At 37.5% G+C, this 16,572-nt stretch overlaps 1 protein-coding gene across 50 annotated transcripts in view; it reads left to right on the top strand.

Moving 5' to 3' along the window:
* The window catches only part of SCMH1 (Scm polycomb group protein homolog 1), a 224,161-nt gene that overhangs the window by 90,969 nt on the left and 116,620 nt on the right, over positions 1 to 16,572 (top strand). For 26 of the 50 annotated variants that reach the window (XR_015156868.1, XR_015156869.1, XR_015156848.1 and 23 more), the window contains 2 exons: positions 6,232 to 6,302; positions 13,020 to 13,254. Coding sequence is in view for 42 of the 50 variants with exons in the window: in XM_086382121.1 (XP_086238247.1) it covers positions 6,232 to 6,302; positions 13,020 to 13,254 (306 nt within the window). In the remaining 8 variants the exon portion in view is untranslated. Of the gene's footprint in view, positions 1 to 3,009; positions 3,552 to 5,175; positions 5,319 to 6,231; positions 6,303 to 13,019; positions 13,255 to 16,572 lie in introns of all 50 variants that reach the window. The other 24 variants (XR_015156855.1, XR_015156856.1, XR_015156858.1 and 21 more) reach the window with 3 other exon arrangements.

Raw genomic sequence — 16,572 nt, 5'->3', positions numbered from 1 at the left:
TCTTCGTTTAGCTGGTCCTCATGTGACATGGTTTTGTTTCTCTTGATCATTTAGGTCACCATTTAGGTGTTGCTTTGTTCTGTCCCTCTCAAGGACTAGTGCCCATAACGTTTAATTTCCCAGGTGTGATTTCACTAGTCCAGAAAAGAGCAGGACCATTACTGGCTTGCTTCTTTTCATTCACTCACTTTTCAAACTTTTATGTTGCCTCTCTGAAGTTTCAAGTACTGGGTTAAACAGTGAAGGTTTTTAAAGCTCATAAAATGGACTTCTCTGGCAGTCCAGGGTTTAGACTCTGAGCTTCCAAATCAGGGGGCACAGGTTCAATCCCTGGTTGGGGAACTAAGATCCCACATGCTGCACAGCATGGCCAAAAATAAAGACTGTGACTGTCTTTATTGCTTAAAGGATTTGGGTTCCACACTTTAGGTGGAACTAAATAGAGTTCTTGTAGAGGAATGTGGACACAATAGTAGCCAGCATGAATGGAAATGCCTGATGTAACCATTTTAAATTAAGAGCAGTTGAGGGATTTGGGACATATTTAGGGGATTAGATATATTATGTCTAATGTCAGTAGGTAAAGATTTAGAAAAAGGTAGACTTTGGCTGATTCTAATGGTTAAAATAATCCATTTCTGCTGTTGAACCATAGCTGAATAATAAATTTCTCATCATTGGAATTATTTAACTAGAGGCTGGAGGGACCATTCAGGTCTCAGCTTTTATATCATCTCATCAAGATCCCTTTCTTGACCATCCTGCCTAAAATAGCATACATACTCTCAGCACTCTTTTCCCCTCCTACCTTGCTTTATTTTTTCCTTATTTGAAAAGGGCCAGAAATTATATAGGACTTCCCTGGTGGCTCAGACGGTAAAGCGTCTGTCTACAATGCGGGAGACCTGGATTCGATCCCTGGGTCGGGAAGATCCCCTGGAGAAGGAAATGGCAATCCACTCCAGTACTATTGATAGCGTACATACTCTAAGCACTCTTTTCCCCTCCTACCTTGCTTTATTTTTTCCTTATTTGAAAAGGGCCAGAAATTATATAGCACTTCCCTTGTGGCTCAGACGGTAAAGCGTCTGTCTACAATGCAGGAGACCTGGGTTCGATCCCTGGGTCGGGAAGATCCCCTGGAGAAGGAAATGGCAATCCACTCCAGTACTATTGATAGCATACATACTCTCAGCACTCTTTTCCCCTTCTACCTTGCTTTATTTTTTCCTTATTTGAAAAGGGCCAGAAATTGTATAGTTATTATGTGGTTTCTCTGTAACTTTCTGGATCAATTGAATTATGTTTATTTGTTTCTTTATTGTGTCTCTTCCCCCTTAGAATGTAAGCTCCATGTGGGCAGAGATTCTGGCTGTTTTGTTCTTTGCTGTGTATCGCCTGTGCCTGGAATTGAGCTTGGCATATAGTAGTTGCACAGTAAACATTTGTTGAATGAGTGAATATTAGAGAAAGGAATTCATGCGCTCAACTGGTGGATCTTTTGCGTTTTACAATTTAGGGAACTGTTAATTTTTAAAGTATTTGTGTGTAGTTTTAAATCCCTTCAGGGCAGAAGTCTTTGTGGTTGTTGTTCGGTCGCTCATTCATGTCTGACTCTTGACAACCCCGTGGACTGTAGCATGCCAGGCTTCCCTGCCCTTCACCATCTCCCGTAGGTTGCTCAAACTTATTTCCATTGAGGTGGTGATGCCATCCAACCGTCTTGTTCTCTGTTGTCCCCTTTTCCTCCTGCCTTCTATCTTTCTCAGCATCAGGGTCTTTTCTAGTGAGTTGGTTTTTCGCATCAGGTGGTCAAAGTATTGGAGCTTCAGCTTCAACATCAGTCCTTCCAATGAATATTCAGGGCTGATTTCCTTTAGGATTGGATGGTTTGATCTCCTTGCAGTCCAAGGGATTCTTAAGAGTCCTCTCCAGCACCACAGTTCAAAGCATCAGCCTTTGGCGCTCAGCCTTCTTTATGGTCCAACTCTCACATCCATACATGACTACTGGAAAGGCCATAGCTTTGACTAGATGGACCTTTGTTGGCAACTAATGTCTCTGCTTTTTAATATGCTGTCTAGGTTTGTCATAGCTTTTTTTCCAAGGAGCAAGCATCTTTTAATTTCGTGGCTGCAGTCACCATCTGTGGTGATTTTGGAGCCCAAGAAAATAAAGTCTCTCATTGTTTCAGTTGTTTCTCCATCTATTTGCCATGAAGTGATGGGACCGGATGCCAAAACCTTAGCTTTTTGAATGTTGAGTTTTAAGCCAATCTTATTTCCTAATAATAGACATAACTGTCATATGGTAGTATGTATGTTAGAGTTTTAAAAATACTTTCATAAGTATTATTCAGCAGTATAAATGAGATGACTGACTGTCTCTCATCTATAAAGTTTCAGCCCAAATGTTTCCTGTCTAGAGCATCTGTCTGTAATTTCACCATCTAAGATGATTCCCAGTCTCTGTCACATATCATTATTTTATGTCCTTCAAATACTTATCACTTACTACCGTATCTATTTGACTTTGGGTTAATTGTGCCTCATTATGCCCTGGAATATAAATTCCATAAGGGCAGGGACCTCCTGCCTTATCCTAGCATTTAGAAGAAGTGCCTGGCACATACAGGATACTCAAACATCATTTGAATGAATAATTGAAATCACTCCAGAAATTATAAAATACTATACTAGTTAATAATGTCAATCTTCACAGTAATCTTGACCCAAGTATGAATTAGATTTCCCTGTTCTGCATTCTCAAGGCAACCTGCACTACCTCATTAACTTAAATTTATCATAATTGTGGCAGATTATTTGTATTATTACTTAATTTACTACTTTTGCTTATCTCTAAACTGTAGGCTCCATGAATTTCAGAACCATGTCTATCTTGTTCTCCTAATATTTAACACTGTGCTTTTGCACTTAGAAGAAGGTTAATAAGTATCTATTGAATGAAGGAGTGTATGTATAATCTTGTGGGCTATTATGTCTCTTTCAGATAAATGAACTGATGCTTGGAAGGATTAAGTAATTTATTCAAGATAGGAAATGGCAACCCACTCCAGTATTTTTGCCTAGAGAATCCTGTGGATAGAGGAGCCTGTTGGGCTGCTGTCCATGGGGTCGCACAGAGTCGGACACGACTGAAGTGACTTAGCATGCATGCATGCATGCATTGGAAAAGGAAATGGAAACCCACTCCGGTATTCTTGCTTGGAGAATCCCAGGGACAGAGGAGCCTGATGGGCTACTGTCTGTGGGGTCGCTCAGAGTCAGACACGACTGAAGCGACTCAGCAGCAGTAGCAGCAGCAGTTAGCTATAGAAACAAGACTTCAACCACCATCTTCTAATTCTCAATATCACATTCTTTCAATTATCCCACTAGTTTCTAGGCATGGAATTTAATCAATATTACCTAGGAAGGCTTTGAAAATACAGATTCTCAGACCACACTGAAGAGATTACTGAATGAGAATCTCTGAAGATAGTCTCAGAACTGTAAAAAGAAGTTAGAAAAATTATTTAGTGTATTTTGATGGTAAGTAGCATTTGAGAATGGTATTATATCCCAAGATTTGACAGATTGCTATTTTAGGGGCCAAATGCAACCCACTGCCAGTTTTTATAAATAAAGTTTTAGTGAAACACAGCCATGCTTGCTCATTTACATATTGCCTGTGGCTGTTTTCATGCTACCATGTACAAGTTGAGTATTTGTGACAGAGACCGAATGGCCTGCAAAGGGTAAATTTTTTTCTATCTGGTCCTTTACAGAAAATTTGCCAACCCCTGATCTATACTTTGTTGCCTGTCCTACTTCTTTTGTGGTATTTTTAGTGCTTGGCAGTGTGGTAGGTTTGATGTTTGGCTTCATTATGAGCATTATAATAGGTGCTCAGATATTCTTAGTGAGTCAATAAAAATTAACTTATTTTGCAGCTTACCTGATTGATAGTAAACAATAAACAACCTAAGCAGTCAAATTTAAGAAAAAATACTAATCTAGGTATGATTGAAGCTAGTGAACCCTCAGTGGATGAACTGCTTTTAACAAAGAGGTTCTTTTTCATTCAGTTGATAGTAAATGGGAAGATGTGGGATTTCTTAACCTATGTAATAGGAATTGACTACCATAGTTGTTATGTGTAATATAGAACTATAATACCCTAATTATTTTGGTACCCTGATGCTGCTGTAATTACATCTTAAAGCCAAAGTCTCTTGGGTGTTTTTGGTCAGAACTCAAAACAGTAACAAGCAACTCAGAACTGACCTAACTTCTTCCGTACTGCCTTCTACAGTAATTCCCATATAGGTATTTAAATTTACATTAAAGTTAAATACCATTTAAAATTTAATTTCTCACTCACACCAGCCACATTTCATGTGTTCAATAGTGGCATGCGGCTAGTGGCTATCTTACTGGTCAGCATAGATGCAGAACATTTCTGTTATCAGAGAAAGTTTTAGTGGGTAGAACTGCTGTACTTGTTAGAGTTCAAGAGGTGCAGCCTAGTCAAATCCAAGACTTACTGTTAGACTTATTTATTTGCAAGAATGGAATAATAATTCTTGATGTTTTCTTTTTCTAACAGCCAATAGTGATGAAACTCTTTGCTTTAGAAGCCATCTCAGCTAAGAGCAAACTCTTTATTAAATTTTAATAAGCTATTTAAATCTTGACTTAAGGAAATACTCATCTCATTTACCCTTGGACTGTCTATTCAAAATGATTAATTATTGACCAAAGGGGATGGCTGCCAGGTGGCGCTAGTGCTAAAGAATGTCCCTGTGAATGCAAGAGACTAGGGTTCGATCCCTGGGTCAGGAAGATCCCCTGGAAGAGGGCATGGCAATCCACTCCAGTATTCTTGTTGGAAAATCCCACGGACAGAGGAGCCTGGAAGGCACCAGTCCATAGGGTTGCAAAGAGCCCGACAGGATTAAAGCAACTTAGCATGCACACACCCAGTCATCAGCCAGTTCATTAAATAGTTCAGAACTGACTGTGATTTCTGGCCAAATCTATTTGGCTTGGTTAGGATGGTGGGAAAGGAACCAGTTTTAAAACAGAAGCTATAAAGTCAATAGAGTATAAAGTCTTGGCATCATCTTTGGAGTGACTTAGATTTCATCATTCCATGACTCATTTTTATTCCCAGCATCTAGTGCTTTTTTCATGGCCCAAAGGGGCCCTGTGCTGCTCCACTGCAGAGGAAACTTCAAGAAATGCTGGTTTGCTACAGTGTTTTAGCTTGTGAAAGTCTCTGGGACCTTACCTGCTCCATCATGGGGTCACCTCTAGGTGGGTATTAGGGGGATATTTGTAATTGATTTAACCTTTAATAAAGAACCTGGTCATCTTTTGTGGTTCAGTAAGATATGTGTTTAATAACCCATCCTTTAAAATGTTTTCCCTGATGCCAGGTCAGTGTCACCTTAAAGATTATTTCTCTAGCACAGTGTTCCTCAAACTTTGAAAGACCTTAAGGGCCACTTCAAGAGGCTAAAAAGATTCTGTAAATTTGCCAACTTATTCTTAACTACTGTCATCAGAAATGCTACTGAGGATCAGCTTTTCTCTAAATTAACAAGCCTTGGCCATTTTGCACCTCAGAGCAATGCGACGGTGACTGGAATAGGAGAGGGTTGAGGTGAATGGGAGAGAAACATCTTTTAGAGTGAGGATTCAAGTATAATCTCATTCTGGCTTTTCCTGCCCCCAACAACTCCTCTTGCCCAGGGTCTCAAGATAGCCTCTTCTTTTTTCTTTCTGAGCTGTGATGGTGGGATTCTGCCACATTGGGTGTTAAAATCAGTTATTTCATGGCAATAAGGGACCTTTACAGGAGTCAGATTGTTCAGAAGGAATCTTCCCACCCACTTTGTGCCTCTTCTGTACTGTTTTCCATGAGCTTCCTGAATACTTCTTTGAGACACTGGTATGACTTGGTGTAGCATTTTGGATCATTTTAGAGACTGGCTTGAAAGATTCCTTAGGTCATCTAGACGGTGATTCAAAAAACATTGATCTAAAATGATTCACTCAGGTCACCTCAATTCTTCCCCCTACTATACTTCTTTGAGTCCAAACAGGGCCATGTAAGTTTTCTTATGCTCCAAACAAATCTGAAAATAGCCTAATGTTTAGGGTAGATTACATCTTGAAAGCATTTTTAGGAAGTTGACTGTGATAGAGATTTTTATTTCCTTTACAGGTCATTTTACCTGGGACAAATACCTAAAAGAAACATGTTCAGTCCCAGCGCCTATCCATTGCTTCAAGCAGGTAATTGATTCTCAGCATCTTTAGAAGGTGGGAGGCAAGTAGTTTTTCTGGTCCTTAGACAAGCAAAACATGAAGTGGGAGCCTTTGGGCTTCTCACCTGAAGTCCCCAGAATAAACTTCTATGGGAAGACTATAGCTTCAAGACTCAAAACTCAGCTGTGACTTTTAAACATTCTCCTCAATTTCCCAAGTAACACCTTTTCCTTCTTCACCTCCTTGAAGATACTCTGTGTTACTGAAAACAGTTGCTAATTTTTACTACAGCTGTTAGTTCAGGCAGATAGGAAACAGAGTTATAGCCCTTAGACAACTCTTGAAAGTGGAGCAGTATTCATATCTCTGAATTCAGCTCCCCTGCCACAATCTTATCTTTCCATAAAAATGTTGGCACTGAATCGCATTGTGGAGTATGTTAGGAGTTCATTGGACGTCATTTAGAGCTTCCCACATAGGATTAAGTTCCCCATACAATGCACAGATGATGTTGACTATCAGTACATGATAAGGCTAGTAAGTAGAGATGTGTACTGCTGCTAAATAGAGCTGCACATCAGGAAATGGTTTATATCTCCCTCCTTTTTAGTATTCAAGTGTTACTTCCACAAACTGTCAACATTTTGAGTTTGAATTTTGTCTAAATAAAAGTACAAAATAGGACTTTGCTCATCTGAAATAATAGGGACTGAATTCATATTTCCACCTGCAATAATTTTAAAAGACAAAATATATTAAATAATGGTTTTCAAGTTACTGAAGATCAGGCAGCCAAGAACAGTGATCTCTAAGAGATGAAAAAACAAATGAGTTGAGCCTCTTATGATTTACTGCTTTACAATAGTTTGAGACCATGGCCCAGGGAAAGAGAACCCAGACTAAATAAGCCTGAGAGATTCCCTATCAAATTAGGGAGATGGAACTGAGAACCCAGGGATAGAATTTGCAGGACAGAGTACCAGAGAAGAGAATGTGGCACAGAAAGAAAACTGCAGAGAGCCCCCAATATTCATCAAAGTACTGTTGCTCTGTATATGCATGTGAGCATCCAAAGCCAAGGGAAACACTGTCTGAAAGGATTAGAAGGATAGTAAAAGGATAGAGCCTAGTGCTCACACAAGACTGGGAATAGTGCCTGATTCCACCAGCTAGACTGGAAAATCTCATAATTCATGTGGATAGTTGGGAAGATCCTGCTCAGTAGTGGGAAATGATTAGCCTTAGGATAAGCATGCTTTGAATCTGCCTCACAAACTAAAAAGCAAGACTCAATGTGATTAAATTATTTCCAAGTAAATTAACTTCATCTAGGAACACAGCACAAGAAGGGAATGCAAAAATATCCAGCACCTAACAGGTAAAAGTCAAATGTCTGGCATCTAGTCAAAGATTATCAGGCATATAAGGAGGCAGGAAAGCGTAACTAATAATGAACAGACTAATCAACCAATTGAAACAGACTTAGAACCTTTGCAAATCTTAGAAGATTAAAACATTAAAACAATTATTTTAATTATGTTCTATATGTTTGAAAGTTAAGCAGAGACATGAAATATAAAAAAAAGACATTGAGCAAAATGAAAAATACACTAGATGGGATTAATGGTGGAAGAAGAGATTAATAAATATGAAAGCATAGCAGTAGAAGATACCTAAAATGAAACACACAGAAAAAAGTATTTTAAAAAATATGAAAAAGAGATCAGTGAAGCATGGGATAACATCATAGACCATGTAATTAGACTACCCAAAAGAAAAGAGATGGAGAACTGGAAAAGCATTTGAAGATAAAATGGCAAAAAATTGTTCACAGTTGAGGAAAACTAAAAATCTGCAAATTCAGAAAGCTAAATGAATATCCTAAAAAAAAAGACAAGAATAAAATTACACAAAGGCATGTCATAAATTATCAAAACTAGTGATAGAGAACATCTTCAAAGCAGCCAGAGGAAAAAAGACACTTTATGTGCAGGGAAACAAAGATAAGAATGACACTATATTTTCTTGTCATAATGCAAACAAGAAGAAAGTTAAATAAAATCTTCAAAGTTTCAAAAGAAAACTATCAACCATGAATTTTATATCCAACAAAAAGATCTTCCAAAATGAAGGAAAAATAGAGATATTTTCAGATGCATAAAAACTGAAGGAATTCATCACTAGTAAGCTCACTCTTCAAAGAAGGCAATGGCACCCCACTCCAGTACTCTTGCCTGGAAAATCCCATGGATGGAGGAGCCTGGTAGGCTGCAGTCCACGGGGTTGCGAAGAGTTGGGCACAACTGAGCAACTTCACTTTCACTTTTCATTTTCATGCATTGGAGAAGGAAATGGCAACCCACTCCAGTGTTCTTGCCTGGAGAATCCCAGGGACGGGGGAGCCTGGTGGGCTGCCATCTATGGGGTCGCACAGAGTCAGACACGACTGAAGAGATGCAGCAGCAGCAGCAGCAGCAAACTCACTCTTACAAATGTTAAACAAAGTCCATCATGCAGAAGGAAAATATTACCAGATAGAATACAGATCTACAAAGGAATGAAAGTTACTAGAAATGATAATTACAAGGGTAAATACTTAAAATGTTATTTCTTTTTTTTTAAATGTTATTTCTTATTAAACCTTTATAAAAGATCATTGACTATAAATAATGATAATAACATTGTATTGTAGATATAGTAAAATGTATTAGTAAAATGTATAACAACAGTAACTTAAGTGAGAGAAATTTAAGAAGGCTATTATAAAATTCTTATACATGAAGTAGTATAATATTACTTGAAGATAGACTGATAATTTAAATATGTTTAAGCCCCAAAGCATCCACTAAAATAATAGAAAACAGATAGCAGAATGGTAGGTTTAAATCCAGCCATATCTATAATCCAATCATAAATTATCTAACTTCCTCAGTTAACAAACTGAGATTGTCATATTGGATAAAAAGTAAGACCCAATTATATACTTCCTGCAAGCAATTATATTTTAAATGTAAAGACACAAACAGGTTAAAAGTAAAAGAATCAAAAATTATAATAAAGCTGAAATGGCATATTAATATCAAAGAATATTTCAGAGCCAAAGGATATTATCAGATAAAAATACAGTAATTTCATCATGAAAAAGGTCACACAGTCCTTACATGAATTGAAAGATGATAGATACAGAGCTTAACACCCTTCAAAAAAATTAATTCAAAGCAGACCACACACCTAACTGTAAAACACAAAACTAAAACTCCTAGAAGTTACCATAGGAGAAGACTAAGATGGAAAAGGTCAGTTTTCATTGCAATCCCAAAGAAAGATGATGCCAAAGAATGCTCAAACTCATCTCAACCCTAGTAAAGTAATGCTCAAAATTCTCCAAGCCAGACTTCAACAGTCCATGAACCATGAACTTCCAGATGCTCAAGCTGGATTTAGAAAAGACAGAGGAACCAGAGATCAAATTGCCAACATCCGTTGGATCATCAAAAAAGCAAGAGAGTTCCAGAAAAAAACATGTATTTCTGCTTTATTGACTATGCCAAAGTCTTTGACTGTGTGGATCACCACAAACTGTGGAAAATTCTGAAAGAGATGGGCATACCAGACCACCTGACCTGCCTCTTGAGAAACCTGTATGCAGGTCGGGAAGCAACAGTTAGAACTGGACATGGAACAACAACAGACTGGTTCCAAATAGGAAAAGAAGTACGTCAAGGCTGTATATTGTCACCCTGCTTATATAATTTATAAGCAGAGTACATGATGAGAAATGCTGGGCTGGAGGAAGCACAAGCTGGAATCAAGATTGCCAGGAGAAATATCAGTAACCTCAGATATGCAGATGATACCACCCTTATGGCAGAAAGTGAAGAAGAACTAAAGAGCCTCTTGATGAAAGTGAAAGAGGAGAGTGAAAAAGTTGGCTTAAAGCTCAACATTCAGAAAACTAAGATCATGGCATCCAGTCCCATCACTTCATAGCAAATAGATGGGGAAACAGTGACAGACTTATTTTGGGGGGCTCCAAAATCACTGCAGATGGTGATTGCAGCCATGAAATTAAAAAATGTTTACTCCTTGAGAAAAAAGTTACGACCAACCTAGACAGCATATTCAAAAGCAGAGACATTACTTTGCCAACAAAGGTCCATCTAGTCAAAGCTATGGCTTTTCCAGTAGTCATGTATGGATGTGAGTGTTGGACTATAAAGAAAGCTGAGAGCCAAAGAATTGATGCTTTTGAACTGTGGTGTTGGAGAAGACTCTCGAGAGTCCTTTGGAGAGCAGGGAGATCCAGCCAGTCCATCCTCAAGGAAATCAGTCCTGAATATTCATTGGAAGGACTGATGTTGAAGCTGAAACTCCAATACTTTGGCCACCTGATGCGAAGAACTGACATTTGAAAAGACCCTGATGCTGGAAAAGATTGAAGGCAGGAGGAGAAGGAGATGACAGAGGATGAGATGGTTGGATGGCATCACCAACTCAATGAACATGAGTTTGGGTAAACTCCAGGAGTTGGTGATGGACAGGGAGGCCTTATGTGCTGCAGTCTATGGGGCTGCAAAGAGTTGGACACAACTGAGCGACTAAACTGAACTGAAGGTGACCTTAGGTGCGACAGTGATTTATTAGGTGCAAACCAAAGGCACAGTTCATGAAAGAAAGAAGTGATAAGTTGAACTTCATTAAAATAAAACCTTCTACTATATGAAAGGCGCTGTCAAGAGAATGAGAAGACAAGCCACAGACTGGGAGAAAATATTTTTACAAGTCGTGTTTGACAACGGACTGTTACCCAATATATACAAAGAATACCTTAAACTGAAAATAAGAAAATAACTCAAAAAAGATCAAACATCTTAACAGACATCTCACCAAAGATGGTCAGATGACAAGCATAAAAAAGATGTTCTACATCATATGTTATCAGAAAAATGCAAATTAAAACAACAGTGAGATACCACTACATACATATTATAATGTCAAAACCCAGAACACTGATAACACCAAGTGTTGGCAAGGATGTGGAGCAACAGGAATTGTCATTAATTCCTCGTGGGAATGCAAAATGGTACAGACATCTTATAAGGTAGTTTGGTGATCTCTCTTGTAAACTAAACATACTCTTACCATATGATCCATCAATTGCATTCCTTGATATTTACCCAAAGAAGTTGAAAATTTATGTCCACACAAAAACTCATGTGTATGTGTGTGTGTATGTGTGTGTGTATATATATGGATTTTATTGCATCCTTATTCATAATCACCAAAACTTGGAAGAAAGCAAGATTTTTTTAAGTAGGTGAATGGATAAACAAACTGTAGTATAGCCAGACAATGGAGTATTACTCAGCCCCAGAAAGAAATGAGCTATCAAGCCATGAAAAGACATAGAGGAAACTTAAATGCGTCTTAACTACAAGAAAAAAGCCAGTCTGAAAAAGCTATGTACTGTGTGATTCAAACTATATGACATTCTGGAAAAGGCAAAACTATGGAGACAGTAAAAAGATCAGTGGTTGCCAGAGATTGAGTGGATGAGTAGGCCAAGTACAGAGGATTTTTAGTACAGTTAAACTATTTTGTATGATCCTATAATGATAGATACATGTCTCCATTAGACCAAACTCATAGAGTATACAACACCAAGAGAGAACCTTACTGTAAATAATGGACTTTGGGTTATTATGATATGTTAGTGTAGTTTCATCTGTTGTAATAAATGTACTAGTATGTTAGGATATACTGAAAGTAGAGGAGACACTGCATGTGTGGAGCAGGATGTTTATAGGAAATCTCTCTACCTTCCTCTCAGTTTTGCTGTGAACCTAAAACTGCTCTTAAAAGTGAGTCTTAACGAAAAAGAAATGAATTACTGATACATTCAACAAATGGATGAATTTCAGAATGGTTATGCTGAGTGAAAGAAACTAGATCCCCCCCCCCAAAAAAAGTATATTCTGTATGATTCCATTTGAAGTCTAGAAATGCAAAATGCAAAGCAGTCTGCACTGATAGAAAGTAAAGCATGTTTGCCTGGAGAGAGAGGGATCTGGGAAGGGCTAGACAGATCTTAAAGGGATATGCAAAACTTGGTAGTATGTCCATGTTCATTATCTTGATAGTGGTGATGGTTTCCAGAGTGTTGTGATGTATGTGTCATGAGTGTATACGTATGTCAGTACTTAACCTAAGTGTGTAATTCATTGTATGTCAGTTATAACTTAAAAGTTGTTTTTCAAAAAACAGGAATTGATTTCTAAGTTAATGTCAAAGTAAAAAAAAATAATCTATTCCCATTGGTTAGTCTGTGTGGTACACATACTGAAGCACTCCATGAAGAAACACTAAGGATATGATAGTTTAATAGGATGATTTCTGCAAAGAAAATATTAAGAATACCTGGAGGGTTAGGGAATTGGAGAAGATAGGATAAAAAACAGCATTTAATCAAGGACCATTTGAGATACTCTTATCCTTTTCTTACTGGTCAGTCAATATTTGATGCTTCACTGGAAAGTAATTTTTCCCCTTCACGTTACATTTCAGTGTTTCTTTTTCATGAGACCCTTCCTAGGCATTAGGAAATAATTCATGAGGGTTGTCCCTGACTCAGCTGTAATCAGTTTGCATCCAAAGCGAAAATTTTCAGGTTCCATCGCCTAATATCCTTACTGAAAATGCCATGTATTCTTAGTCTGCCTAATCCCCATGGCTTGTTCTCCTCAGTCCTACACACCTCCAAGCAACGAGTTCAAGATCAGCATGAAATTGGAAGCGCAGGACCCCAGGAACACCACATCTACCTGTATTGCCACAGTAGTTGGACTGACAGGTGCTCGCCTCCGCCTTCGCCTTGATGGCAGCGACAACAAGAATGACTTCTGGCGGCTGGTTGACTCAGCGGAAATCCAGCCTATCGGGAACTGTGAGAAGAATGGGGGTATGCTGCAGCCCCCTCTGGGTGAGTAACTGGACCCAAGCTCTCCCTAGCCCATTAGTTATCTTCCTCAAATTGTACATTGTGTTAGAAGAAAACATAGGGTCGCCTGCCCATCCCTTCTTTTTCGTATGGTCCAAAAGGTCCACCTAACATGAAATGAGCTGTAAAATCTGGACCTCTCCATTCTACATTAACTTGTGATATCCAAGCTTCTCTTCAGCTCTTCTTTTTCTAATGAGAAACCACACCCTGCATCCTTCTTTGGCAGGTCCCATTTACTTTAAGAAAAAGGATGGAAGAAGGTCTTGCCATGAACTTGCCTCAAAAAACCATGGAGCTTTTATCAAATCCTACAATCACAACAGGCAGTGAGAGAAAAATCTCCCATTAGAAAGGATGACTATTATAAAAATCCCTTATCTCCTTTCCCCTAAATTCTCAATTGGTCCTTGGAATTTTCTCACTTTAAATCAATTATTAAGTAATTGATTATGCATTATTTTACTTCAATGACACCACTGTATTTTTCTCTTCAAGATCAGATTCACCTTTTTTAGTGTAAGTATACCTGAGCGATTTAGCACATTTCATCAGTTACCGTCAGTCACTATTGCAGTGTCTCTCGGGAGGATGGAGATGGCTTATAGGCTGTGTTCCCCTCAGGAGGCTGTGCTAAATTAAATGAGCATTAGAGGAAAGTGTCATTTGAAAGACCTCCTCAAGTGGTTATTTAACATTTTCCTTCTTTAAAAAAAAATTACTTGTAAAATTTCAAACATATACAAAAGTAGAAAAAAATAATACAGTGAATGAAAGTCCATGTATGTTTTCTTTGATAGTTAGTCTTGTTTTCTTAGTACCTACATACATTCCCTGACCACTCCTGCCCAGTTGCTTAAACATAGTATCATTTTATCACTAAATGTTTAGTATGTATCTGTCTCATAGTTAATATTTTAAAAACATAATCATAATAACATTGTCACATGTGAATAAAATAATGATACTTTCTTAGTATCAACAAATATTTACTCAGTATTTAAATTTCCCCTATTGTCTGTCTGTCTCTCTCTCTTCCTCTCTTTATTTCATTTTCTTTGAATCAGGATCCAAATAAAATCAACATATGCAGTTGGGTGATATGTTCCTTAAGCCTCTTTTAATTTATGCGTTCTCCTCCTCTCTCTTATTTTTTCCTTGCAATTTATTTGTTGAAAAACCTAAGTCATTTTCTTTAACTTTTCTCACAATTAGATTTTGCTGATTATATCTCTTTGGTATCATTTAACATGTTTCTCTGACCTCTCTTCCTAGAAATTGGTAACTAGATCTAGAGGCTTGATCAGGTTAAGATTCAGTTTTTTTCAATAAGAATATTTCATAGGTAGTGATATTTACATTTATTAAGAAGTATATATGGTCTGGTTGTCTCTCATTTTATAATGTAGCAGCCATTACTGCTTGTAGTCTAGAGCAGGGGTTGGCAGATTTTCTAAAAGAGATAGTAAATATTTCAGGCTTACAGGCCATACATTCTCTGTTGTAACTTGTCAGCTTTGTCCTTGTAATATGAAAGCAGTCATAGACAATACATAAAAAAATGGACAAGGCTGTGATCCAGTAAAGCTTTATTTACAAAACAAGTTGTCCAGCCTTCTGGCTATAGTTTGCTGACCCCTGATTTAGACCTATCAATTCATTTTGGTTGCAAAATGGAAAATTTTAATATTATCATTCTGTCCACATAAACTAAATGGAATATGTCTGTTAAAATAAACTTTCAACTATTTGGATATCCTGAAGCATAGTTCATGCAGGAGAGACAGTTTAAATGCTTGATTCTTTTCTTTGTTTACCACTTTTCAGAATAATAAATTGGATCGCCATTATCCTCCAAAATTACTTAGTCTTATTGCTGCTGTTGTATTTAATAACATAGACTCAAAGATTCATACATGTTTGATGTTTTTCACTCCATTGCACTAATTATCCTTGTTGATTCTTGAATTGTTCCATCTTTGGCCTCATGTATATAAATAATTCTTGAAATCTGTAAAACAGTATATTCAGAGAAATGCCTTTTACCTTATCCCTTTCTTCTGCCATAGAGTAATCACTTTCTTTTAACTTAATAGTTCATAGTCCATTTTTTAAAAATAAGCAAATATATCTGTGAGTGTGTGTGTACATATATATACATATGTATTCCCTTCTTATATAAATGACAACATACTATACATACTTTTCTCAATCTTACTTTTTTCATTTAGCAATATGTCCTGAAAACGACTTCTTAGTATTGAGATGTTTCTCATTCCTTTTTGTAGCTGCATAGTACCAGAAGATTCTCAACTGATTTTATGAACCATGGTTTAGAAGCATCTTGATAGGCTATTACAAAATATAAGTTCCCAGGGATAATGGTGACTATCTACATCAAAATGTTTCCATAAGTTCTCCACAAACATGTAGCTCAAAAAGGAAAGCAAATCAAGCCATCCATAACTCATGCCTAAACATAACTAGGAGTCAAGAATACCACACATTTCAATAACATGTTGTCTGCATGTTCTGACATAAAGATCTGAAACCAGTAAAGCTAATACCCACCCCATACCAGAATATAGAGTTTTATGTAGATAGAAACTACATTAAAAAGGCAGAGGGCAATGGGAGCCTAACATAGCCAAAATCACTCCCAGAAAAAGATAGGCCCATCCAGAGTTGGAAATACTGAAAGAGAACTAAGAGCTACTTGATAAGAGCATTGTCTACTGGAGAATCAGAAGAAAGAGAATGAATTAAAAGTGTGAGGGACCAGAGATAGCAGCCGTGGGCTGATAACTACTTTCATGGGAGGGATAAACATAATATTGAAGGAAAAGAAGGAAGCCATGGGTAATCGTTTAGAGTTACACAGGAACAAAGAGAATCATAAAATCAGAAGACATTCGGGTCTTCCTATCGCACCGCATCCCAAACAGGCTCCACTAAAGAAGCTGCATTTCATTATGCCAACAGAAAACTCATGACCCAAGATTCCTGACAAAATGGAACATCCTGTTTTTTGCTAGCCCGAGAAAATATGACATTTTAAATCGTTAGGAAACAGCAGTCAACATCCATAAAAAACTTCTACATGAGGAAAAACAGAAGTAGAAGATAAAACCATTTTAACTACTGAAAATTCTAAGCCAAAAATCAGTGACTAATCAGAGGAAAACTGTTGCACAATGACCCATCTTGAATTAAATAAGTATTGACATCTACGAAAAAAAATACCTTGAATCGTAAATTTTAAGTCAGACTAGAAATGCACAGTAAATAGGAAGATATGAA

Source organism: Bos grunniens, chromosome 3 (assembly GCF_055505025.1).
Source record: "Bos grunniens cultivar Pamir isolate PY7600 chromosome 3, Bosgru_T2T1.0, whole genome shotgun sequence".
Lineage (NCBI taxonomy): Eukaryota > Metazoa > Chordata > Mammalia > Artiodactyla > Bovidae > Bos > Bos grunniens.
This window is presented reverse-complemented; position numbering and strand designations above follow the sequence as displayed.